Source organism: Eschrichtius robustus, chromosome 9 (genome assembly GCF_028021215.1).
Source record: "Eschrichtius robustus isolate mEscRob2 chromosome 9, mEscRob2.pri, whole genome shotgun sequence".
Classification (NCBI taxonomy): domain Eukaryota; kingdom Metazoa; phylum Chordata; class Mammalia; order Artiodactyla; family Eschrichtiidae; genus Eschrichtius; species Eschrichtius robustus.
The window spans coordinates 122,309,005-122,336,996 of NC_090832.1; the positions used below are offsets into that span (position 1 = coordinate 122,309,005).

Below are 27,992 nucleotides of genomic sequence, written 5' to 3' on the forward strand. Positions count from 1 at the left end.
TCCTATTTCCACTATATATTTCCCAAGTGACCTAAGGAAGGTATCATTCAAACAAAGAGTCATAGTGTGTTTTAAATGTTTATTAATTAGAGTTCTGAGTGCAAATAACTTTAACTTGACATTTAGAAAAAACAGTTATTCACTAAGGTTTGTTCATAAAGAAAAACTTGTTCTCTACAATCTCCCATTTTAATGCTTAACACCATAATGCTTCTAAGTCTATAACTTAATTTTAGGTTTAATTTAATAATTCTGCTTTATTGCATCTGGTTAAAAAGACTAGAAAACATCAGGTAGAAAAAAGCAAGAGACTAATTAAAATGACCTGAATATAAAACTTTACTAAAGGACTTTTTACAAAAGCCTTTAGAACAAAAAAAAAAACCCTAAAAATTAGAATACTTTTGGCTGAAAAATTAGCAGCTATGAACAAAATTAACATTACATAATATTTTATCAAGAACTGCATTACAATAATATTGTGGTTTACATATATTAGAATGATTTACAATATACTAAATGCTTGTTTATATCAGTCATAGAAAACTCTTTATTAAAAAATTTTTAATATAGTTTAGCACTTTTGAGAGATTCAGTTCCCAGTAAATAACAGGAACACAATTTAGAAGACGCTAGGTGGTAACATCTTTTAATTAGAGACCTAACCAGGTCAGTCTTGTCAAATAATTATGAAATTATGTTCAATAATAAGCATTTATAAGAACTCAAGATAAAACAGTAGCTCTAGTCCCCTCATCAGTATGTATGCTTGGCATGAGAAATACTATGAACAAATATGTAGTAAATGCTTGAAAACAACAGTTCACTTTAGAAAAAGTGCCAATCAACATTTATTTATTCTTCCTCTGATGCACTATTTCCACCACTCTTCATCTGAACTGTGTTTTCTCCTTGGTTGGTGGTGTATTACTGCTGCTTAAAGACCAATCATGCCCAGCACAATCCAAGGTCATCAACTCCTTTGCAGCTGAAGTGAGCTACAAACAGCAAAAGACCAAACACTTTTCTTTTCAACAGAAAATCAACCACCCTACTCAGCAAGGCAGGAGCCCCATCTCTAAAGCAACTTTAACCAAGGTTGCTTTAAAATTAGCCCTGTAAGTCCAATAGTATCACACTATCGTTGTCTCTTTGGTTTGAAAGTAAGTTCAAATCTTAAAAGTACCTATTAAAATTTCCTAGTTACGTTACTCTGGAAACATAATTGAGTTGAAAATCTTGCTATTTTGGGATGAAATTTCTTCTATTCCATGTATTTGGTATGAACTCTCACATCTAGTCACTGAGATATAAAAAGCGTAGGAGATCGAGAAAACGAATTACTGATTACACTGCACCCAAGCCTCTGGGAGCCATGAGAGGGAACTGTCCACGCAAACAGACAAACGTCTTCTTCTCACTTCAACCTGATGTACTAGCACAGTTGTAGGGAAGTGATTTAACGAGACTCTGTAATCGGGAAATGAGTAGCATTTAACTGTGGTTACGTCCAGAGGAATGGCAAGTCCCCATGTTGTCACGGTTCCACTTAAGAGAGTACCTCAGCCTTGCCACACTTCCCAACAGAGCCCCTCACTCTTCATTTCCCTTCGACAATCAGCGGGAAGACTGTACTTAGCTCAGAGAGGAGAGGGCCAAAAATAAATAAATAAATAAATAGGGATAAAAGAGAAAATGCATACGTACACCCATGGAGTAAAACTCCCCACTGAGCTGATTCAGAGGTAAAACCTATTTGTAAAAAGAAAGTAAGAAAGATGCATCTCTATTTTTGGTTTCAGTCAAAAGAGCATGCTTCATTCATTCTTGGCAAACTAGCTATGCGGTGTGATTGATATGATCTACTTTTTATTTCCGCTGTATTTATACTTTAAAAACTACTGCTTAATAAGGACTTCTTAATATTTATTAAAAAGTCTATGTTTATAATAAATACTGTATTAAAGCATTTTAATATTTACAATTGGAAAACATATATACTCTAGTCAGTCATCTCAGTGCTACTTCTTCAATTTCATCTTCTACAGAATCAACTGCTTTTACTGCCGGTTTATTGTTTGCATGTTTTAATTGGTGTCTATTGGGATTAAAACTTCTTCCTTCGCTGAAGAAAAAGTCGTCGTCATCATCGTATTCCCTACCCCTGCTGCTTTTATCCCCAGGGAGAAAATTTAGAGGGTCAAAGTCTCCATTGGTGGCAGCCAGAGAATTTGGGTCACTGCTTTTAGAGGAAACGCTGCCGCCGCCACTGGCACCAAATAGCTGTTCCATCAGATTAGCTTTCTTCTCTTTTCTTGTAACTAAATCTACACTGTCTTTACTAAATTTCTCTATATTGTTTCTTTGGAAATCCAAAAGGCTACTTTTTTGGCTAACTGGATTTGACTTCCCTAATGTTTTCGCAAATGAAGGCACATAGCTACCAAATGCCAGCTCATCTGGAGAGGCTGGTTTTCTAACATTGCCCAGATTCTGACCATCTCCTTTTGTACTGAAAAGACTGATGTCTTGCAAATGATGCCCATTAAATAATCTCTCTGAGGATTCAAAGAATGTGTGTGTTTTGGGGTTTCTCTCTGGGGAGCGCAGTTTTGATTCCAAATCAGGAAGCAATGGCAGAGAAGGATATTTTGGATTCCGAGAACCTTGGAGTTCTCTGCTGATTTCATTCAGTTTAGCAAGTAGCATTTCTCTCTTTAGCCTTTCTTCTTCCTCTTCTTCCAATTTATCAGTATTTTGAATTTGGTACGTTTCCATCTGGTATCTTCCAGTTTCCAACACTGGCTTTTCTTCTCTCTCCAACAAAGATGTCTTTTCCTTTTGCTTTTTAGCAAGTTCTTCTCTTTCCCGCTCTGTAGAAAGTCAAATTTTAAAAATGGGATTTTGTAGTAGTATTTTCAAATAAGAAAACTCAACTCTCATTTTTTTACAAAACAATAGCTTTATCTAATTTCTGTATGATCAGTACAGTGAGGGTGGACACCATAAATTTCATTTTTATAACTTGATATTTAGGGTTTCAAAAAATAATATATACTTAATATATATTTAAGATTCACAATTATAGAAAAAATTTTGTTCTTCAAGTTAGGGGTGAGAAAGAAGGCTCTCTGCCTATTTTTTATACCTAATAGTGTGCTGTACACTGAATGGGGAGGATGGTGGGATGGGTGGAGCAAAGAATTTTATTTTAAATTTAAAAATAAATTGAACCTTTGGATGTCATACCCTGAGAAGGACACAACATCACTTATGTAGTGTTCTGACAGAAGATGCAATAACCTGAATTTAATTAACAGAAAACGTCAGATAAACCCCAAACAAGAAACATTTTACTAAAAAAATGGGTCGGTGTTCATGAAAAATCTTAATCTCACAAAATATTTTTAAAAGGCTGAGAAGCTGTTTTAGATGAAAGGAGACTGAAGAGATATGAGAACTAAGTGCAATTCATGATCACATCCTAAAGGGAAGAAAATGCTATAAAGGACAATCCTGTGTCAACTGATAAAACTGTACTGTGGACGGCAGATTGGAGAAATGTGTTGTGTCAAAGTTAGATTTCCTGAAGTTAAACTATACTGGAATGAGAAAAGAGAATGTCCTTATTTTGGAGAAATACATATGAAAGTATTTTAGGATACGGGATATGGGCATGAAGTATACAACTTACTCTTAAGTGGTTCTCTGGCTATTATTGCCACTTTGCTATAATTCTGAAAGGATTTCTAAATGAAAAAACTAAAAATATTAAAACATGTAAGAACACTACGCATTTGGTAACCTTAGTAAATGGCACATTCTCACTGATAATCAGATCATTCCACACAGACTCCAGGAAAAAATAAAAATCAGTCAAAAATGACAAAGAGAAGTGATAGTCTTCTGTTACTTTATTCCTTTTCCTGGTTCCTAGACAGAACTGACCATAATACCTATTTTCTACTCTATAGTTTAACATGTGCAAGCGTCTTCCTTTGTGGTTTGGCCAACAGTGATATAAATGTGGCTTCTATTTCAACTGTTAGACTGTTTTAAATACACACAAAAAAATATACATACTCTAAGCAACAATTAGGTCATGATTTTTTGTTAACTTTAAGGGAAAAACAGTATTTCTCTGTAAGCAACTAATATATAATTAATAAAATACATGCAAAGGATTAGAGTCTGGGATCCTTCTCGCTTATACCTTTTAAGACATTTTATCCAAACGGAAATGAATTTATTCCTGAACTTCATTTCCAGTATCTGAAACTATGTGAATTGGTTCACTAAACTTCCACATTAATGGCTGATTATGTTAAAGATTTATTTTATATATTAAAACCAAAGAAAAATTATAGGAATATATTCAAGGCCTCACAATTCATTGATTTTAATGTTTGGGCTGGTCTACAGACTAGATAGTCTCAAGGTCAAGCCAATGAACAGGGTTGTCTTTCAGTTATCTCTTCATCAAGCTTTAGTTAATACACAAAGAATTTTTTTCCCCTCTCAACTGAATTCTACTTCATCTGAATTTTCTGAAGGTAACTTGTTTCTATCCCCTAATCCCAAATAGCAACTGACTTACAGTCTTCATTCTTTTTCTTTCCTTAGTAACTTCATTCAAATGTTTGTGACACTTGATGGACTCCCCCCACCACTGTATCAACCTTTTCTTGTCCTGTGTAACCAATTCACTGTTCAGCTGGAAGATATTAGGGGATATTAACCCTTTCTTTTCCAAGGGATGCTGACTTATCACTTGCTTAAACTCTTTCTTACCATCCTCCAGCTTCTCAGCCTCCTGTTTCACAGCATGGAGTCCTTGATCTTTAACCAATTTGTCTTCTCTTTCCACAATTGGGTTTAGAATCCCTGCTTCTTCATGATCATTTCTCTCTTGAGATTCCAGATCCTATTATACATTTTTTTTTAAATGCAAGTTCACATGCAGGAAAAGGGGGAAAAAACAATTTAAATATCATAGATTTATCTCCCATTAAGCACAATCCCAACTGTTAGAAATTAAAGCAAATTTTCCATTTCTAAAGCAGCAAGCTACAAGTTACCACCTTTGAAAGATTTTCAAAAGCACACAAGATTATTTCTTACTTTAGTTAAAATTTTTAAAGAGGCATTTGGAAAACATATCAGAACCAATATAATGGAAGCAAAGCCAATACCCTACATAAAATTCTGAAGAGACAAGTATCAGAAGTATCATTACTGGGCTTCCTTGGTGGCACAGTGGTTAAGAATCCACCAGCCAATGCAGGGGACACGGGTTTGAGCCCTGGTCTGGGAGGATCTCACATGCCACGGAGCAACTAGGCCCATGCACCACAGCTACTGAGCCTGCGCTCTAGAGCCCACGAGCCACAACTACTGAAGCCCACGCACCTAGAGCCCGTGCTCCGCAACAAGAGAAGACACCGCAATGAGAAGCCTGCGACCGCAACAAAGAGTAGCCCCCGCTAGCCACAACTAGAGAAAGCCCGCACGCAGCAACGAAGACCCAACACAGCCAAAAATAAATAAAATAAATGTTTATTAAAAAAAAAAAAAAGAGGTATCCTTACTTTGCACATTTCACAACAAAATCTGATGAATTCAGTTAACCAATAAAGGCTATTCATCAACTATTAAAGGCCAAGTGATATGGTGTTGAGCTGTTACACCGGCAGTGACAATGGCATAGAATCCTTCAAGTTTATACTATGCCCAAGGTCTCCAATTAATAAATCTTGTAATATTTAAATCAAATAAAAATGTAAACTTAAAAATTTATTGTTTCTTATGGTCCCTTTCACGCGTGCGTGTAATTTTTCTTAATAAAAGTAAAATTTATTACTAGTGAATCTGTAGAGAACTGTCCCCTAGTATCCATTGTCCCCTTCTTCCTTTTTGTTACAGAATTCCTTAAGTTTCAGCAGAGCACAGGGCTGCCTGGCTGGAGACCACATTTGCTAGCCTCCCCTGCAGCCAGACAGGACCAGGGGCATGTGAGTGGAAGTATGTATGCAACTTCTGATCACATTTATAAAAACAAAAGCTGCTTGCCCTCCACTTCCTCATTCCTCCTTCTCCCAGGTATGATAAGACAATTGTAACCACACAGATGCGGTTACACACTTTATGATGGAAAAACAATAAGACAGAGAATGGCTACCATGGAACAAACGTGTCTACCTATCCCAGACTACCCACTGACCTTCAGTTTATTACAAGAGAAAGAATCTTATCTCTTGCTTGAGCCACTGTATTCTGGGTCTATTTCCAATAGCAACAGCCTATATATACTTTTACTAACAGAGCTCCCATTTGCTGGGACCCCTTAAAGTGACAGGATTAGTCTAGTCTTAAGAGCTTTATAAACTTCGTGATTAGTTATTACCACAACCCTGAAGGGTAACCCACCCTTGTTTTATAGATTAGGAAACTGAGGCTCCAATAAGTCACACAAGTCACTAAAATGTTAGAACTGTCATTTAATTAAAACGCAGTGCTAACTCCAGGGCTATATCCTCTTTCACTATATCAGGTTGCTGCTGCTGCTTCTGCTGAATCTTATAAAGGGCAAATTTTTTTACCCTTCTAAAATTAAGAATTACTTTGCTATTCCACACTTCACCTTTTCAAAAAGAAAAAAAAAATTAACATGATCTAGTCTCAAGGATTTGTAAATATAGGAGGAAACACACTTAGCAGATCCAGCTAACTTATCTAAATTGTAAAACAAAAACAAAATAAAGGAAAAAAAACAAAACAAAACTAGAGTACACACAGGAATCAATTCAGTCCACACACAGGAAGAGATCTCAGGATCCCTGGGATACTTACAAGTAGTATCAAAAATATAGCATTATATGAAATATGCAGGATCCCTCGTATATTGTTTTCCTTAGAGTTTCAACTGTAAACACTAAAGATAAAACCCTATTAGAGAAAAGGACCTTCCAATACTCAACATAAGTCCTTTTAAATGAAGATGCAACGCAGACCTCCTGAATTCCACTCTAATTTGAATGATATAAAGTCAGATTCCACTGCAATTACTTTGCTCGACATTCAGCTAAACTATAAAATTCTCTTACACAGGAGGCCAAAAAAATTAAATGTGGTCAAATTCTAACAAATCATTTGAAAGCTACTATAACTTGCTATTAAACATAAACGCCAGAAGGATTTTTAGAGACTATCTGGTAAGAGACATAAATGTAAGAAATTCAGAAAATTTTCTTTTCTTCTTCCTCTAACCTAGAAAGTACAATTGACATTTCTGAAGCATCTGAAAGATGCAGTGTTAACTAAGAGTCAATCCAAAGGAGTTTAGTAAAATGCACATATGTTATCTCTTTCCCTGTAAAAGGCTAGTTGCATATTTATACAGCTATGGCACTAGCTTCATTGCTGAAATTTTTAAATGTTTGATATTGTGCATTTAGGAATAACTTCAAACCTAGAATTTAGTACCTAATCATATTGCTAAACTCACCAAAGAAAGACGTTCAGGTTCTTTCCATTTGTTTTCATAACACATAACTGTTTGTGGTGTTATAGGATATTCCTCCAGCTCGAAGTCTTCACTGGTTTGTACTTCTTTTGTACACTGGTCTGTAAAATCACTCTGGCATGCAGCTACCATGAAAATTATAAAAGAATTTTTCTAATCGTATTGAACAGTGCTAAGATATACGGACTTCAACTGGTATATGTTCACCCTCTAAATGAGAAAATGCATGTTTCTCAGCTCCATGACTACTCACTATTACTGTTTTTATTTCTAGGATTTACTGGCAATTTTGTCATTTGAGGACAACTCTGAGGGCTGAATCTATTAAACTTTTACAAAGTTTATGTTTTCAACTTTTTGCAAACCAGAGAAGAAGGAAATTACACTTTTGTTTTTTAAAAAAGTAAGAATATGCATAAAAATACCAAAATATTTATGAGTGAAATGAAATGACAGTTGGGATTTGCTTTAAAATACTCTAGAAAAAAAGTAGAAAAAATAGGTGAAATAAAATTAATAAAATGTATAACTGTTAAAGGTGGTGATACATGAATAAAGGTTTATCATACTATAATCTCCTGTGTAGAGTATGCTTATGATTTTTCATAAAAGTTTAGAAAAATAAGTTATCATAAGAAAAAAAAAATTAATTATGTAAAACATAATTGTAATGACCTCAAGGGAAAAAACTGAGAAAGTGAAAGGATTTCTGGAAAGTACCTATAAGGAAATTTATTTCAATAAAGTTCTTTCCCCTCACCTTCCTTCTACTTCAAAATTAATTTATTTTATTATTAATAACTACAATGGTTTTCAACAATAATAACTACTATACCATTTTTTCTTGATGTAATTTCTTTTTCTTTCTTTGGAGAAGACTTTGGCAGACGATTAGAATATATGTTTTTTATGTCCAGTTCTCTCTCCTTTTCCTGAAAACAAACCCAACACAATTAAGAATGTAGAGTCTCAGTTTAAAATAAAACAAAAATCCTCATCTTTTCAACTGGTATTTTCCTCACCAAATTGGAATATACCTAAGTTCAGCTTCCCTTTGTAACTACCAACTACAGAAAGGAATGTCTTTAGGACATTTAGGTTACGGTAGAGCAATGATTCTCCATTAAAGGTCCAATATGCACTAGCAGCCACGAAAATCAGAATAAGGCAAGATTCATTTTCTACCCACTCCTACACGATAACAGTAATGTCTTCAGCTGACTTCCAGGCTTGGCCACACAAAGAATTTAATTAGCATCTCTCAAATGTGGATTCCAAATTAATGTCGAGTTAAAAATTAGACCATTTTTTAAAACACAAGTGTTCTTCACCATTTTGCGGCTATGGCTTTCTCTGAGAATTTGATTAACAAAGTGAAAATTCTATGCAAGATAATGCATAAACACTTCATGTTGCACAAAATTTCAACCCATCAATGACCTCTGGATAGAATTAAGAACACCTACTTTAACAGAATTAATTAATTCTAATGCTTCCTCTAAACACTGTGAAAAGGAAGGGCATTATATGGAACAACTTTAAAAATAATCAATCATCGGGTTATCTGAGGAAGAACACTGAATTATTCAACCATGCGACACAGAAAAACTAGTTCCCATAACTTTCTTGCAGGATTTTATAACTTTTCAGTTATATCATTCCTATTAGTGTACCTAATGTCTCATTTTTGGTTATAGAGATTATATTAACAAATATTTTCTTTATAAGTGCCAAAGAAAATATTAGAATTTTGTAAATGATATTGTACCAAAGTTCCGAATATAACTGATAACAGTGTTTTAAAATAGAGTTTTCATCTAATATATAACATAGGGAGAAACGATGCCATTTAAAATCCAATGCTTACATTTAATTTGTGATATAGTTGTTGTAGCTCCTTTTGAAGAACCTTATTTTCATCATGAGCCTCATATGCCCTTTTCCTTTCAGCAAGCAACTGTCGCTGGAAACTGTTAGTACTTAGCTCAAGGTTTCTTGATAGTTCCTATGATATGTGTATAAATACATTAAAAAATAGTACTTAAAAAATAATTCAACAGTAAAATACTGCACTTAGTGTCAAAATGACATTTTTAGTGGTACTAAACAAGACATACAAATCAGGTTGGGCTTAGTGTTCATAAACATACAATAAAACGGAACATAGACGTACCAACAATTTAGTAAGATAATTAGCCTATTATTCCTCTCTTTGTTTTCCACAACAATTTGCAGATAAATTCTTAGGCAGTTGCATCAAGAGTACATGGATAGTCATTTAAGTTGGGAGCAAAAGACAGCCAAAGGATGTGATGAGAAGCACCGGCGTTTGGGAATCATTGTTTGGGCAAACAGAAACTGAGGCAGCTGTGTAAAATTACACAGCACTATTCAAGGTGCAGAGATCACCATCCCAGTTTTTACTTATGTCAGCTCTAAAGACACATAGGATCAAAGTGAAAGGATGGAAGATGTTATTTTAAGCAAACAGAAACCAAAAGAAGGTGGGCATAGTCATACTTAGATAAAATAGACTTCAAGGCAGAAAGGGTAACAAAAGACAAAGAAGGTCATTATCTAATGATAAAGTGGTCAACACATAAAGAAGACAACAATCATAACACATACACTCCTGGGACCTTCCCTGGTGGTCCAGTGGGTAAGACTCTGCGCTCCCAATGCAGGGGGCCCTGGTTCGATCCCTGGTCAGGGAACTAGATCCCACATGCATGCCACAGCTAAGAGTCTGCATGCCGCAACTAAGAAGTCCACATGTCACAACCAAGAGTCTGCATGCCACAACTAAGAAGTCCTTATGCCACAAGTAAAAGATTGCACATGTTGCAACTAAGACCCAGCACAGAAAAAATAATAAATAAATATTAAAAAAAAAAAAACACATACACTCCCAACACCCAAGCACCAAAACATATTAAAACAAATACTGATAGATCTTAAGGGAGAAACTGACAATACAATAATAGTAGGGGACTTCAGTACCACACTATCAGCAATGGAAAGACTGTCCAGATAGAAAATCAGCAAGGAAATGTTGGAAGCACACTTTAAAACAAATGGACTAACAGACATATATAGAACACTACATCCAACAGCAGCAGAATACACATTCTTCTCAAGTGCACATGGAACAGTCCCCAAGATTGATCATACTGACCACAAAACAAATCTTAGCAAATTTAAGAAGAATAAAATCATACCAACTATCTTTTCCGACCACAATGGGATGAAAATAGAAATCAACAACCAGAGGAAAGTGAAAAGATTTATAAATATGTGGAAATTAAACAACACACTTCTAAACAACCATTAGGTCAAAACAGAAATCAAAAGGGAAATTTAAAAATTATCTCAAAACAAATAAAAATGGAAATACAACATACCACATCTTGTGGGATGCAGTAAAAGCTGAAAGTTTAGAGCCTTAATGCATATATTAAGAAATTAGAAAGATCTCAAATAAACAACCTAACTTTACACTTCAAGAACTCGAACAAGTTAAGCCCAAAGTTAGCAGAAGGAAGGAAATAATAAAGATCAGAGTGGAAATAAATGAAGTAGAGACCAGAAAAACAATAGAAAGGATCAATGAAACTAAGAGCTGGTTCTTTGAAAAGGTAAACAAAACTGACAAACCTTTACTTGCACTAAGGAAAAAAGAGAGAATTGGAAGTGAAAGAGGAGACATTACAGCTGAACTACAGAAATGCACTGAATCATAAGCAACTAGTATGAAAGATTATATGCCAAAAAGCTACGTAACCTAGAAGAAATGGATACATTTTTAGAAACATACAACCTACCAAGACTGAATCAGGAAGAAACAGAAAATCTGAACAGACTAATGAGTAATGAGATTGAATCACTAATCAAAAAACTCCCAACATGGAGGAGAAAAGATCAAGATGGTGGAGTACGGGGACATGGAGCTCACCTCCCCCCATGAACACATCAAAAATACACCTACAGGTGGAACAATTCTCACTGAAAACTAACTGGAAACTGGAAAAAGGACTGTACAAACCAAGGCTGTAAGGAAGATACACAGGTAATCACACAGGAATGGAAGAAAAGCGATTGGGTAGGGACCTGTGCTCCTGGGAAGGAACTCAGAGGAAATAAGAAATTGCAAAAGTGGATACCCACCCTGGGGAGTGAGTGGGTCAAGCCACAGACTGGGTGTCCCAGTCCTGGGGTCCGATGTGGAGGAGACAAGCCTCCTGGACTGCTTGGACAGACAGAAAGGCTGGAGAAGCCTGGACTCTACTCATGAGGCGTGAGCACTGGCCTGCCCCTGACGCAGGGTGAAGAGAGGTCTGCTCTAGCAGCTGCCGGATTTCCCACAACCGTGCCACTCTGGGCCCCACTGTACCACACCTCAACACCTCCCTACCCCATAAACACAGAGAAACCATTCAGGCTCCCCTCCCCTGTGGAGCACAGTGGAGGCTGGGAACAGCAATCAGCTGTGAGGGGAAAAGGGGTCTTGCCTCTGAGGAGAGGTCTGGGTGGTTGCTGGGTTTCCCACAACCACCTCACCGTGCACCCCAGCCAAAGCCAAGTGAATGCTCTGGCTCTACTCAGTCTGTGCCACAGTGTGGCACTGGATGTGGGACAGCCACGACCAGGGAAAAGACTCTACCATGGGTTGCACCTGAAGGAGCCACAGACACCTACACAAGCAGTGCGTTGAACCTCTGTATGTGAAAGGCCCCACTTGCTTCAGCACTCCCTACTCTGGGGCAAAAGTCTTGGTGCTGGGAGAGAGAAAAACACACACTTAAAGGGAACAGAGGCAGCTTGAGCCTGACACAAAGGGCTTCTGCTTCAGCAACTTGGGATCAGACCCCGCCCCTGACAGAGAGGTGACAGCCACTGAACAGAGAGAAAGTCCCGTCTCACACCAGGAGCCAACTCTAGCCCCTCCATCCCCAGTCACACCCCACTACCAAGGTAAGAGCTGCCAGCACAACATCAGGAAAGATGTGACTGGCATCCACATCAAATCCAGCCCTCCCATCAAAGGCACTGGGCATGTGCAGTCTGCATAGGGACACTCCCAAATAAGAACACCCCTTCAAGACCACAAAAGATCACTGCTTCCCCTTAGTTCACAGAAGCAGAGAAAAGCAAAATTAAAAGGCAGAGGAACTATTCTCAATTCAAAGAACAAGAAAAAAAACCCTGAACAAATAATGAAATGGAAATAAACAACTTAACAGATAAGTAATTCAAAACATTGGTAATAAAAAGCTTAACTGAATTAGGTAAAAGAATTGATCTAAACACTGAACATTTTAACAAGGAATTAGAAACAAAAAATAAAAAAACACCCAATCAGAAATGAAGAATTCAACAGCTGAAATAAAAAAAACACACTAAAAGGAATGAATAGCAGGTTAAGTAATATGGAAAAATGCATAACTGACCTGGAAGATATAATCATGGAGATCACCAAATCAGAACAGCAGAGAGAAAAACACGTTTTATAAAGTGAAAGCAATCTAAGAGATCTCTCCAATAACATTAAGTGTTCCAACATTTGCTTTATAGGGGTTCCAGAAGGAGAGAGAGAGAAGGGGATCAAAAATAGATTTGAAGAAATTATGGTTGAAAACTTCCCAAACCTGAAGGAGGAAACAGATATCCAGATACAGGAAGCAGAGAGGGTTCCAAACAAGATGAACCCAAACAGACCCACACCAAGACATACAATTAAAATGGCAAAAGTTAAAGAGAATTCTAAAGGCAGCAAGAGAAAAACAAAGTGTCATATATAAAGGAATCCCCATAAGGCTATCAGCTGATTTCTCTGCAGAAACTTTGCAGGCCAAAAGGGAGAGGCATGATATATTCAAAATCCTGAAAAGGAAAAACCTGCAACCTATGATACTCTACCCAGCAAGATTATCATTTAGAATAGGAGAGATAAAGAACTTCTCAGACAAGCAAAAACTAAAAGAATTCAGCATACTAAACCTACCCTAAAAGAAATGTTGAAGGGTCTTCTCTAAACTGAAAAGAGGTAAGAATCTGTAGGAAAGGGAAAAATCCCAGTAGGAAAGTCAAATACACAGTAAGGATTGAAGATCACTTAAATAAGCCAGTATGTAGATTAAAAGACAAAAAAAGTATAAAAGCAACTATAACTAAAATAAACAGTTAAGGAACAAGCAGGAAGATGTAGAATATGATAACAAATACACAAAATGTGGGTTACGGAGGTAAAAAATGCAGATCTTTTAGAATGTGTTTGAATTTAAATGACTACCAGTTTAAAACAAGCAGATATAATTATGAGTCAACATATATGAACCCCATGGTAACCACAACTGGAAAACAAGTAATAAAATGGCAATAAGTATGTACCTATGAATAATTACTTTAAATGTCAATGGACTAAATGCTCAGATCAAAAGACATAAGGTGGCTGACTGGATTTAAAAAAAAAAAAAAAAAACAAGACCCTTGAATATGCTGCCTACAAGAGACTCACTTCAGGGGTAAAGACACACACGGTGTGAGCGGATGGAAAAAGATGTTTCATGCAAACAAAAATGACAAAGTGTGGGTAGCAATACTCAGACAAAATCATATCAGACTTTAAAATAAAGACTACAATGAAAGACAAAGAAGGCCTTATACAGTGATAAGGGGATCAATACAAGAGGGTATTACACTTGTTAACACAAACACACCCAATACAAGAGCACCTAAACATATAATGCAAATACAGACATAAAGGGAGAAATTGACAACAATACAACAATAGTATGAGATGTTAACACTCCACTGACATCAATGGACAGATCATCAAGACAGAAAATCAATAAGGCACAGAGGCCTTAAATGACACAACAGACCAGTTAGACTTAATTGATATCTACATGAGACTACATGCAAAAAAAGCAGAATACACATTCATATCAAGCACACATGGAACGTTCTCCAGTACAGATCACATACAAAGTCACAAAACAAGCCTCAACAAATTTAAGAGGACAGAAATAATTTCAAGCATCTTTTCCAACCACAGCAATATAAAACTAGAAAATCAACTATAGAAAGAAAAGTGGATAAAGAACAAACGTGGAGATTAAACAGCATATTACTAAAAAAAACTATGGTCACTGATGAAATCAAAGAGGAAATAAGAAAATACCTCAAGACAAATGAAAATGAAAACACAACTTTCCAAAATCTATGAGATGCAGCAAAAGCAATTCTAAGAGGGAAGTTCATAGCGATACAGGACTTCCTCAAGAGCGAGAAAAGTCTCAAACAACCTAACCTGCCACCTTAAAGAATTAGAAAAAGAGCAAAGCCCAAAGTCAGGAGGAAGGAAATAATAAAAATCAGAGGAAATAAAGATTTTTAAAAAGTAGAAAAAGATCAATGAAACCAAGAGCTGCTTTTTTTTAAAGATAAACAAAATTGATAAATGTTTAGCCAGGCTCACCAAGAGGAAAAGGGAGAGGACCCAAATGAACAAAATAAGAAATGAAAGATGATAAATAACAACCAATACCACAGAGATACAAAAAATCGTAAGAGAACACTATGAACAGTTATATGCCAACAAACTGGACAATCTAGAGGAAATGGACAAACTTCTAGAAACATACAGCCTGCCAAGACTGAGTCAAGCAGTTTTTTTGTAATAAAAAAAAAAACCCCAGCAAACAAAAGTCCAGGACCAGATGGCTTTACGGGGAAATTCTACCAAGCATTTAAAGAACTTATACCTATCCTTCTCAAACCATTCCAAAAAACTGAAGAGGAGATAACACTGCCATATTTATTCTACAAGGCCACCATTATCCTGATGCCAAAACCAAAACAAGACACTACAATAAAAGAGAGTTACAGACCAATATCTTTGATGAATATAGATGCAAAAATCCTCAGGCAAAGTACTCGCAAACTGAATCCAGCAATACGTAAAAAGGATTATACACCATGATCAAGTTGGATCTATTCCAGGGTCACAAGGATGGTTCAATATTCGAAATCAATCAATGTGAACACCACATTAACAAAAGGAGAGATAAAAATCATATAATCATCTCAAAAGACACACTCGAAAAGCATTAGATAAAATTCTACATGCACTCATGATAATAACTCTCAACATAATAATGGCCATTTATGACAAACCCAGAGCCAGCATACTCAATAGTGTAAAGCTGAAAGCCTTTCCACTAAATTCAGGAAGAAGACAAGGATGCCCACTCACACCACTTCTATTTAACATAGTACTAGAAGTTCTAGCCACAGCAATCAGACAAGAGAAAGAAATAAAAGGCATCCAAATTGGAAAAGAAGAAGTAAAACTGCCACTATTTGCAGATGACATGATACATTACATAGAAAACCCTGAAGTCTCCACCCCAGAACTATGAGAATAAATGAATTCAGCAAAGTTGTAGGATACAATATCCGTATACAAAAATATGTTGCGTTTCTATACACTAATAATAAACTATCAAAAAGAGAAAGTAAAAAAAAAAAATCCTGCTTAAACTTGCATCAAAAATAATAAAATACCTAATAATGAACTTAACCAAAAAGGTGAAAGACCTACACTCTGAAAACTATAAAACACGAATTGAAGATAAAAGAAGGAATGGAAAGATATCCCATACTCTTGGATTGGAATAATTAATATTGTTAAAATGGCCATACTACCCAAAGCAATCTACAGATTTAATGCAATCCATGACATTTTTCACAGAACTAGAACAAGTAATCCTAAAATTCATATGGCACCACGAAAGACCCCAAATTGCCAAAGTAATCTCGAGAAAAAAGAACAAAGCTGGAGGTATTACCCTACGAGATTTCAGATTATATTACAAAGCTACAGTAATCAAAACAGCATGGTACTGGCACAGAAACAGACACATAAATCAATGGAACAGAATAGAGAGCCCAGAACTAAACCCATGCACCTATGGTCAATTAATCTATGACAAAGGAGGCAAGAATATAAGGAGAAAAGACGGTCTCTTCAATAAGTTGTGCTGGGAAAACTGGAAAGCTACATGTAAAATAATGAGATTAAAACACTTCCTTACAACATATACAAAAATAAACTCAAATGGATTAAAGATCTAAATGTAAGACCTGAAACCACAAAACTCCTAGAAGAGAACATAGGTGGAAGCCTCTTTTACATAAATCCTAGCAATATTTTTTTGGATCTGTCTCCTACGGTAAAAGAAATAAAAGCAAGAGTAAACAAATGAGACGTAATTAAACTTAAAAGTTTCAAACTTAAATCCCATTCCATAGGTTGTCTTTTCATTTCAACAGAAATGAAACAACCAAAACCAAACAAACAATCCGATCAAAAAATGGGAAGAATACCTGAACAGACATTTTCCTAAAAAAGACATACAGATGGCCAACAGGCACAGGAAGAGATGCTCAACATCATTAATTACTGGAGAAATGCAAATCAAAACCAAAATAAGATATTGCCTCACACTTCTCAGAATAACTATCATCAAAAAGAATACAAATAATAAATGTTGGCAAGGATGTGGAGAAAAGAGAACCCTTGGTGGGACTGTAACTTGGTGCAGCCACTACGGAAACCAGTATGGAGTTTCCTCAAAAAACTAAAAACAGAACTACCACATGATCCAGCAATTCCACTCCTGGGTATATGTCCATAAACAAAACTAAAACACTAATTTAAAAAGATACATGCACCCAATGTTCATAGCAACACTTTTTACAATAGTCAAGACGTGGAAACAACCCAAGTGTCCATCAACAGATGAATGGATAAAGAAGAAGTGGTATGTATGTATGTATGTATGTGTGTGTGTGTGTGTGTGTGTGTGTGTGTATACATGCACACACATAATGGAATATTCCTGTCATAAAAAAGAATGAAATTCTTCCAACTGCAGCCACGTGAATGGACCTAGAGGATATTATGCTCAGTGAAAGAAGTCAGACAAAGAAAGACAAATACTGTATGATACCACTTATATGTGGAATCTAAAAAACAACACAAATGAATGTATATGCAAAACAGAAACAAACTCACAGATCTAGAAAGCAAATTAGTGGTTACCAAAGGGGAAATGGAAGGGGAGAGGGGCAAATTAGGGGTACAGGATTAAGAGATATAACCTAGCATGTGTAAAATAGACAACCAACAAGGACATATTATATAGCATAGAGAATTATAGCCATTATCTTGTAACACCTTTTAATGGAATGTAAACTGTAAAAATACTAAATTACTATCCTGTACACCTGGAACTAATATAATATTGTAAATCAACCATATTTCAATTTTAAAAATTTAAATTAAAAAAAAAACAAACCAAAAAACCTCCCAACACGGAAAACTCCATGACTACACAGTTTCATTGGAGAATTCTACCAAACATTTAAAGAATTAACACCAATCCTCCTCAAACTGTTCCAAAATATCGACGAGAACAGAACACTTCTGAACTCGGAAATTCTAAGAAGCCAGCATTACCTTGATACCAAAATCAGGTAAGGATACTACACAAAAAAAGAGAAAACTATAGACCAATATCCCTCATGAATATAGATGCAAAAATTCTCAACGAAATATTAGCAAACTGAATTCAAGAACACATTAAAAGGATTACACACACCATGGCTTAGTGAGATTTATCCCTGCGATGCAAAGATGCAAATACAAAGATGCAAATATATCACATCAATAAAATGAAAACTAAAATTCATGTGATCATCTCAAAAGATGCAGATAAAGTATTTGACAAAATACAATATCCTTTTATGATTAAAACCCTTAGCAGATTGGGCATAGGGAGAATGCATCTCAGCATAGTAAAAGACATATACAACAAGCCCACAGCTAACAATATACTCAGTGGAGAAAAACTGAAAGCATTTCCTTTAAATCAGGAACAAGAGACAAGGATGTACACTCTCACCCCTACTATTCAATACAGTACTGGAAGTCCTAGCTAGAGCAATTAGGCAAGACAAAGAAATAAAAGGCTTCCAAATCAAAAAGGAAGAAACAAAACTGTCACTATCTCCTGATAATACAATCGTTTATATAGAAGACCCCGAAGAGTCGATCAAAAAACTGTTGGATCTAATTAATGATTTCAGTAAAATGGTAGGATATAAAATCAATATACAGAAGTCAATTGTGTTCCTTTACACTAAAAATGAAGCAACTGAAAAAGAAATAAAGAAAACTCTTCCATTCATAATAGCATCAAAAACAGTAAAATACTTAGGAATAAATTTAACAAAGGATGTGAAAGATCTGCACAATGAAAACTACAAGATTTTGCTGAAATAAACCAAAGAACACACAAACAAATGGAAAGACATAACATATTCATAGATTAGAAGAATTAATATTGTTAAAATGGCTATACTACCCAAAGCCATCTACAAATTCAATGCAACCCCCATCAAAATACCAAAGACATTCTTCACAGAAATAGAAGAAACAATCCTAAAATTTATGTACAACCACAAAAGAATCCAAATAGGCAAAGCAATCCTGAGAAAAAGGACAAAGCCAGAGATATCACACTTCCTGATTTCAAACTATACTACAAAGCCAAAGTAATAAAAATGGTATGGTACTGGCACAAAAACAGATACCAAGATCAATGGAACAGAATAGAGAGCCCAGAATTAAGTCCCAGCATATACGGTCAACTAATATATGACAAGAGAGCCAAGAACACACAATGGGGAAAGGATAGTGTTTTGAACAAATGGTGCTGGGAAAACTGGAAAAAAGACGTGCAGAACAATGAAGCTGGACCTTTATCTTACACTGCTCACAAAAATTAAACTGAAATGGACTAACGACTTAAATATAAGACCTGATACCATAAAACTCCTAGAAGAAAATGCAGAGAAGAAGCTCACTGTTATTAATCTTGGCAATGATTTTTTTGCACATGACATCAAAAGCGCAAACAACAAAAGCAAGAAATCAACAAATAGAACTATGTTAAATTCAAAAGCTTCTGAAGAGCAAAGGGAACAATTTACAAATTGAATAGACAACATACAGGATGAGAGAAAATTCTGGCAAACCATGTATCGGATAAGAGGCCAATATCCAAAATATATAAAAAACTCAGTCAACTCACTAACAAAAATACAAGCAATCCAATTTTTAAAATGGGCAGAAGAACTAAATAGACATTTTTCTAAAGAAGGCATCAAAATGGCCAACAGGCACATGGAAAGATGATCAATAAGGGAAATACAAATCAAAACCACAGTGAGATATCACCTCACACCTGTCAGAATGGCTCTCAAGAAGGCAAGAGACAACAGGTGCTGGCAAGAATGTGATGAAAAGAGAACCCTTATACACTGTTGGTGGGAATGTAAACTGGTCCAACCACTATGGAAAATGATAGGGAGGATCCTCAAAAATTTAAAAATAGACCTACCATACAACCCAACAATTCCACTTCTAGGTATATACCCAAAGGAAATAAAAACAGGATTTTCATGAAATACATGCACTCCAATGTTTATCACAGCATAATTCACAACAACCAAGATGTGGAAACAACCCAAATGTCCATCAGTGAATGAATGGATAAAAAGATGTGAATATATATACACATAACAAAATTTTTTTAGCCATGAAAAAGGAGGATATCCTGCCATTTGTGACAACATGGATGGACCTTGAGCACAATATAGTAAGCAAGATAACTGAGACAGAGAAAGACAAGTACTGCACAATATCACTTATATGTGGAATCTAAAAAAGTCAAACCTGTAAAAAGAGAGTGTAAAATGGTGGTTACCAGGGGATGAGGGCTGGGGGGATAACTGATGGTGTTTAAGGGTACAAACTTGTAACGAGGAGTAAATAAGCCATAGAGGTCTAATACACCATATAATGAATGTAGACAATAATGCTGCACTATAATTATGTAACACTGATAAACGTCACTACAATGACAGCCATATTACAATATTTAAGTGTATCAAAGTAACACACTATACACCTTAAATTTATCTAAATTTATTATACAATGTTACATGTCAAATTTATTCAATTAAAAAATTTTCTTTTAAATAACTTGAGTTGTCAAGATACCATTTCTAACATCTGGATGAAAAAATGCCTTTTATTGATATAATTATAAAATTTTACTACAAATGTAATAAGTGTTTACTTTAAAATATTATAAAATCACAAAGAACAGAAAATTTTAAAAAGTGACAGTCTATCACTCTGTGATAATCACTGCCACCATTTTGGTGTGTATAATTTGAGACTTTTATACATTTTTCTCAGTAAATAATATCATAAATGCCTTTCTATGTCAATAAACACACTAATACCACAAAAATTTTTAATGAGATAACATTCTGTTTTACAGATTATCAAAATTTACTTAATCATATTCTGCTGCTCAACATTTGAGTACTTCCAATTTTTCCTATGGTGAACATCCTATTACACATAAATTTAAGCTTATTTTTTTATCATTTCCTCAGGGTAAATGTTAAGAAATTAAGTTTCTGGGTTGATAGACATTTATACGATTTTAACACTTTTCAAAAGCATTACCAAAATGCCTGCTGGAAAGATTTTAACAGTTTACATTCTCTTCAAAAGTCTAGTAGCCTTTATTTTACTATATTCTTGAAATAACTGGATATTGAAATTTTTAAATCTATCGGACTAGCCAAAAAGGATGTTAATATTTTAATTTGTATTTCTTGGATTAATACTGAAGTTAATTTTTATGTTTATTGGCCATCCATAGTCCTTATAAACTTTTTATATAGTGTAATAGGAATTTAAAAGATAATGACACAATGGGGGAAAAAACAATATTGAAAAACGAAACAAAAAGGCTAAGAATTTTCCAGAAAGAAAAATATAAAAAGAAGATATAAAAAGATATAAAAAGAGAGATAGAGCCAGAAAAACCATCACGATAAAGACTGGATCAGGAAAGAATCATCAATGGATGTTAAATTTTGATGCGGAATGAGCTATATGAATTCCAAGTGGCTCACCACAGACAGCTTATTGGTTTCACTGAAGGGGAAAAACAGTAATTGTATATATGGTGTACAATCATTGGTAAGGTGATCAAAATTAACATCAGCAATAAAGGACAGGTGAAGATCATGTACCTCTAGCTATGATATCTTAAGAAGGTAATTACATCACCTATTCAGTATTCTAGCCAAGAATACAAAAACCTCAGTCTAATAACAATAAAACATCAGAGAACTGCAAATTAAGAACATTCTATTAAATGAAAAGGGATGGGGTACCATATTCTTCAAAAGTGTGAATGTCGTAAAAAAGACAACAAAAGTATGAGGAAATGTTCCAGATTAATGAAGGCTGAAGACATCTAGACAACCAACACACTACTTGACTCTAGATTGGACCTTGTACTAAAGGAGTAAAGTGGCATAAAAGACATTATTAAGTCAATTGAAAAAACTATATTGTGGAGAGATTCGAGAAAATTATTTTACAAACGTAAATTTATATCATAATTATACTGTGTTTATACAAGGGCACACCCCTATTCTTAGGAAATAAAACCAACGTATTTAGGGGTAAAAAGCATGATGTGTGGAACTTTCCCTCAAATAGTTTTTTAAAAATTTACATATGTACATGTACGTGTTCACATATGACAGAGAGCATGTGTACATAAGACAAATGGGGTAACATGTTAACAAAAGGTGAATCTGCGTAAAGAGTATGAGAGTGTTGTTAGAACTACATATATATTTGCAACTCTCTGTAACCTTAAAATTATTCCCATATAAAAAGTTTATTTAAATAAGTGTACCCTTAGATATTTGGAGGCAAAACAGGAAACCGCTATACTTAAAGAAAAAATGTTAAAAGCTACTGGAGTTAAAAAAAAAAAAAAATTCAAGTTCTAAGTGATAACAACTGTCAACCTAGACTCCAAGACCCAGTAAAATTATCATTCAAGAGTGAAGATAAATTATGTACAAAGATTGGAAAATTTTACCACTCAGAATCCCTCACTGAAAGAATGACCAAAAGATAAGAAAGACAATGAACCCTGAAGGAAAAGGTGCAGTGATGAGCAACGGTGATATGCAAGTAACAATGGTGAGCAAAGAAACTAATGGTAAATCTCATAAGCATGGTTAAAAAGTTGAGGAGTTTCAAAATAAGGTAAATTAAAACAGACAATAATAATGTGGAAGATGACATGAGAAGAGACTGGAGAAAGTGTTCTACTGTCCTGAGAGAATTTGAAAAAAATATAGATATTAATTGCTTCAGATTTCCTTAATTCAAGTACACATATCTTAAAAATTCAAGGCTAAACTCTAAAAGAATAGTAGTAGAATCTGTCATTCTGAAATCAATGGAAAGTCAGGGTAAAGGGTTAAGAGGCAGGAAGTAAAAAAAAAGCAGCAGAAAGAAAAATGATAATTTTGTTTTTAAAGATAACCCACATAGATCTAACTATCTCAGTGATCCCAACAAACGTAAATAAATAATTTTGTGGAATGAGATATTCTTATGTTGGATTCTTTTTAAAAATGAATTTAGTCAAATATTGTACAAGCACAGAGATAAAACATTAACACACAAAAAGATGAAAGTAAAAGAAAAAATATATTAAGGCAAAAAAAAAAAAAAAAAAAAGTAGTGTAGATTAAATAGGCTTTAAGACAAAAAGCATTATTAGGGAGAGAGAGTAATTTTTATTCAACATTGAAAAAAAAAAAATCACCAGAAAGGCAAAACAACCCTGAACATGTTTTAGTTTCAATTCTGAACCTATAAATAACACAGCTTCCAAACACGCTACGTTTTTTGGCAAGCTGTATCAAGAAAAAGAAGAGGTACACATTAACTACATTAGGAATAAAAATGGGGTATGTAACTATAGAAGTGACAGAAATTTAAACATCATAAATACTATGAAAAACCTAATGCCAACAAAATCTGAGATAAAATGAATAATTTTCCAGAAAAATATAAATTATTAAAACTAAAAATATAAGATCTGAATCAATCTACAAATGAAGTGAATAAGTAGAAAAAATTTTAAAAAACAAACTAACAAGCACTAGATCCAGGTTTCAGAAGTGATAATCTACCAAATTTTAAGACAGAGATATTCCCTATCTTTTATAATCTCTGAAAGAGAACAGAAAGAAGAAAAAACTCTCCAAGTCATTCCCTGTGAGAACTTTTATAATCTTGATGCCAAAACTGGATAAGGACAGCTTGAAAAAAATACATCATAGACCATTCTTACATATGCATATTGCTGCAAAAATCCCAAATATTAGCAAAAGGAATTCAGCAATGTACAAAAATTACATCACAAGAAGCACTTCTCTCAAAAAAGCAAAGTGTAAGAGTAGTGTAACAGTAAAAATATATAAATGTAATTTTCCATGTTAATTAAATGAGAAAAAAAAACTTGATCACTTTAATAGACGTAAAAAAAAAAGGCATACGAACATTTGACAAAATTCTCCACTATCTGTGATTTAAAACAAAAATCTTAGCAAGCTAGTAATAGAAAAGCTAGTAATTCTTCATCTATAATACATATTATACACATACACAGAAAAGATCAAGAAGGATATACACTAAAATGCTAAAACTGATGATATCTGGGTGTAAGAATGTTTTTATTTTTCTCAAGTTTTTAAAAATGTATACGTGCTACTTATATAAAATAAAAGGACAATTTCTAAAAATACATTGAACTGTAAAAAGTCAAATAGGAAGAAGATATATCAACTTCAGAATAGTTACTTCTGAGGAGGGAGAGTAGAAGAGAGACGTTTTGGAGAAAGTATACAGGGGGAACTTCGAAGTAACATCTTATTTTTTAAAATATGACCTAAAGCAAAATTAACAAAATATCAAGTAGGTAGATGAATGTTTTAAATATTATTCTCTTTTTTATATGTTCAAAATATTTCATAAGAAAAAAATTAAAAGCGCTTTAAGAAATTAAAGATATGGAATAGAAAGAGAAGAAAAATCTTTGGCTGGAAGGACTATGGGTGTTTTTCCCCTACTTCACTGTAAGTCTAAGAATGTCTTTAACAAACATTTTTATAATACAAAAAAAAAAGTTAAATAACTGATTTTTTTCCAAAAGGAAAGAGCACAGAATTCTAACTCCTTAAAAGAGAGTAATAAAGGTTTACATAATTTAATTTTTGCAAGCAAACCCAAAGGATAACTGACCTTACCTTCACTTATTTTTTATTAATTAATAGAGCAATATATACTTAAATAACAATACTCCATTTGTTAAAACAGGTCTATAAATGTCAGTTGTTTTATTCATTGCTCAGTGTTACTGTAACTCAATTCTGAAGGCTTAGACCCTTGTATAAGCAAGGAACCTATAGCTGTGGTCCCCAACCTTTTTGGTACCAGGGACCGGTTTCGTGGAAGACAGTTTTTCCATGGACTGGGTGGGGACGGCTCAGGCGGTGACGTGAGCGATGGAGAGCAATGGCGAGTGGCAGATGAAGCTTCGCTCACTTGCTCGCCTGCCATTCACCTCCTGCTGTGCAGCCCGGTTTCTAACGGGGGGGTGGGGGGGAACCCCTGCCATACAGGAACAGTTTTTACACTCCTAGTAGGTGGTCATGCAGCCTCTGTACAAATACCTGTGGTGGCAGAAAAGCTCAATAATACAAAGGGTACTGATTTCATTGTCATTGGACAATTCCAACTATTAGGAAGCTCTTGTTTATAAATGAGTGGAAACCTGCTTCCCAGAAATATCCATTAGGTTCCTATTGCCTTCAGGAACATCCAAAAGCATACCTGTTTCCCCTCTTTCACACAACAGCTCTTTAAATACTGAAGTAAGTTACATTTTCCCTTAATTTGAATCTTATCCATAATTCCATGCTTCTTCCACTGTTCCTTATATGCCAGTTCTTTGACCCCTTGTTTCTTCTGCTTGCTCTCTACAGGTCAGTTTGTTACCTAAAATTGGGTACCTGTTATCAGATGTGATCCGGCCAGTAAAATAAGTTATTATTACCTTGAGAGCCTGGGCACCACCATACTCAATTAACTTTTTTCTTTCAGTTATCTTTTTAAACAGTTATATGATTATAGCCTCCTCAACTGAAACCTTAGACTTTTTAAAAACCTGAATAACTTTCAAGCCAGGTCTCCCCATATGGTATCCATAAAATGGATGGAAAAAAATTGAGGACTTAACAGTTAACTCGATTAAATTTTATCTTGCTTGTTTTCTGCCAGATTTTGTACCTAAGGAGATCAATTCAATCTCAGTCTTCTCATCCATCAAATTAGCTGTCCCTTCTGTTTGTGAACCTGTCCACGAATGCCACTTTATTTTACTGATCTATCCATCCATTCATTCCTTTAAGACACACTAATTCTAGCCAGATAGTGTATCAAATGTTGCAAATACAAAATCAAATGAGACTCGCTCTTGTCCTTAAGGTGCCCACTCAAATACACTGATAAACATGCTGAAAGGGACAGGGCCTAATATGGCACCCCAAACACCCACCTAGAAATGTTCTCTCCAAGCTGAAAGCTGTATATTTATTTGCACTCTTCGGGTTCAGTTACTGATCCAATTGTAATGCTTTCTAACATTATTTTCAACCAGTCCACATTTCTCCACTAAATCACAAACATGAAAGATTTACTGTATCTACTGTGTATCAAGATATATTCTATCTACTATATATCAAGACATATCTATTAGAATCCAGTAGACATAGTATATACCTACAGAATATAGATGTATGTAATATATATACTATATAAGTGGTATAGTATAATCTGTAGTATATATTGTATAGTATAGAGTATAGCAAATAGTTTAGAATATGGATGTATACATATACTATATGTAAATAGTAGAATATAATAAAGTATACTTCAATGTACCAATCTAACAATCTCATGGGGAAAAAAGTGAGGATACTTCTAAGTGAGAAATATTTTCCAAAACATACTCAAAAATTTGGTAGAGATTGGCATTAAGTATACTGATTGATAATTTCTAACATCTACTTCCACCTATCTTTGAAAACACTGGTAAAAACACTTGTTTTTTGTTACTTTTCTTTCCTTTCTTACTCTTCCTAACTCCACAAAGAATACTGACAAAGATTCTGAAATCACATTCACAGGGTTCTTCAGTCCTCTGAGGTATAATTCATCTAAAATCAGGAGACTGAGATTTTTAAATGAGTTACCCATCACTTATTATTTCTTCATCTGCCTTGAGAAGGAAAAGAAGCAAAACAGAGAATCCAAAAGTTATGTTTCCTTTGAGCATTTCAAGTGTTGAGTTTTGGTATAATTACTCTAATGAAACTTATACTGTTTTCTTTTCAAATGTTTGCAAGCCTTTGCTTACTCTGAGTTTTTGTCTTCCAACATTGTTAGATTTTACTCCACAGTATTCACCGCAGTTAGCGCCAAAAATAAAACAGATTTCCAAAGTGCTACCTACTCAACAAACTGCATATAGAAAATTAATATGATATGAGAGATTCTGAAAAAATGATTTGTTTCTTTAACAGCATGTGGATCCTGATAAAATAGCCAAAGTTAATTTTAGTATCTTAATTCATGCTATCGTTAAAAATTATGGAAAAAACACAAATGCACTATAAGAGGAACATAGTATTCAGCTTTTAGATACATGATAAAATCCTAAAGCTTTTACTAAAATGATAACAAAATAATAGAGCAACAGAATGGGAGACAAAAGACTGCAGTTCTAGTTCCAGACATGTGGTCCTAATGACCTGTGTGACTCTATGTGACCTAGAACATGGTAAATAACATCTCTCTGTCATAACCTCCTCAACTGTAAAATGGTTGAGTTGGACTAGACTAGAGAGTGCCCCATGAAGGAGTTTCATGGGCTGCCTCAGATTGCTGGGCAAGTGACTTTCTAAAGCTCTCTTTGCAGCCTAACTCACCAATCACCACACAGAATAGTGCAAGTTCACCCTTTGTCTGGTTTTCTATGAAGAACTGCTAAAATCTGAAAAACTGATGGACCACATCAGTAGTTGTAAACTTAAAAAAAAAAAAAAAAAAAAAAGAAATAGAATGCTTAAAGTCCACTGAGCTCAATTTGGAAACCAATGCACTAAACCATTTCTACAGTCCTTTCGAATTGTAGGATACTAACTGTAACGTACTTATTTTTAAACAGTGTACTTTTCCTTCAGTGTATTTTTTTTTCAATTCATATATTAGTTGCCTGATAAATACCAGGCACTGAGCCAGACTCTTTATGAATTTTATCTCTAACATCGTTCATCACCACCTGAAAGGCTTTACAGACTGAAAACAGAGGTTCAGATAATCTAAGTGGTAAAGAACATCATAAAGCTAACCCGGTATAGAACAAGACTTGGAACCTGGTTTATA

At 34.6% G+C, this 27,992-nt stretch overlaps 1 protein-coding gene across 1 annotated transcript in view; it reads right to left on the reverse strand.

Moving 5' to 3' along the window:
• Positions 1 to 544: 544 nt before the first annotated feature.
• The window catches only part of LCA5 (lebercilin LCA5), a 61,543-nt gene continuing 34,095 nt past the window's right edge, over positions 545 to 27,992 (reverse strand). The window contains exons 4-8 of the mRNA XM_068551658.1: positions 9,390 to 9,527; positions 8,358 to 8,454; positions 7,505 to 7,647; positions 4,792 to 4,924; positions 545 to 2,873 (exon numbers count right to left, since the gene is read on the reverse strand). Coding sequence (XP_068407759.1) covers positions 2,011 to 2,873; positions 4,792 to 4,924; positions 7,505 to 7,647; positions 8,358 to 8,454; positions 9,390 to 9,527 — 1,374 coding nt within the window. The 3' untranslated portion in view covers positions 545 to 2,010. The remainder of the gene's footprint in view (positions 2,874 to 4,791; positions 4,925 to 7,504; positions 7,648 to 8,357; positions 8,455 to 9,389; positions 9,528 to 27,992) is intronic.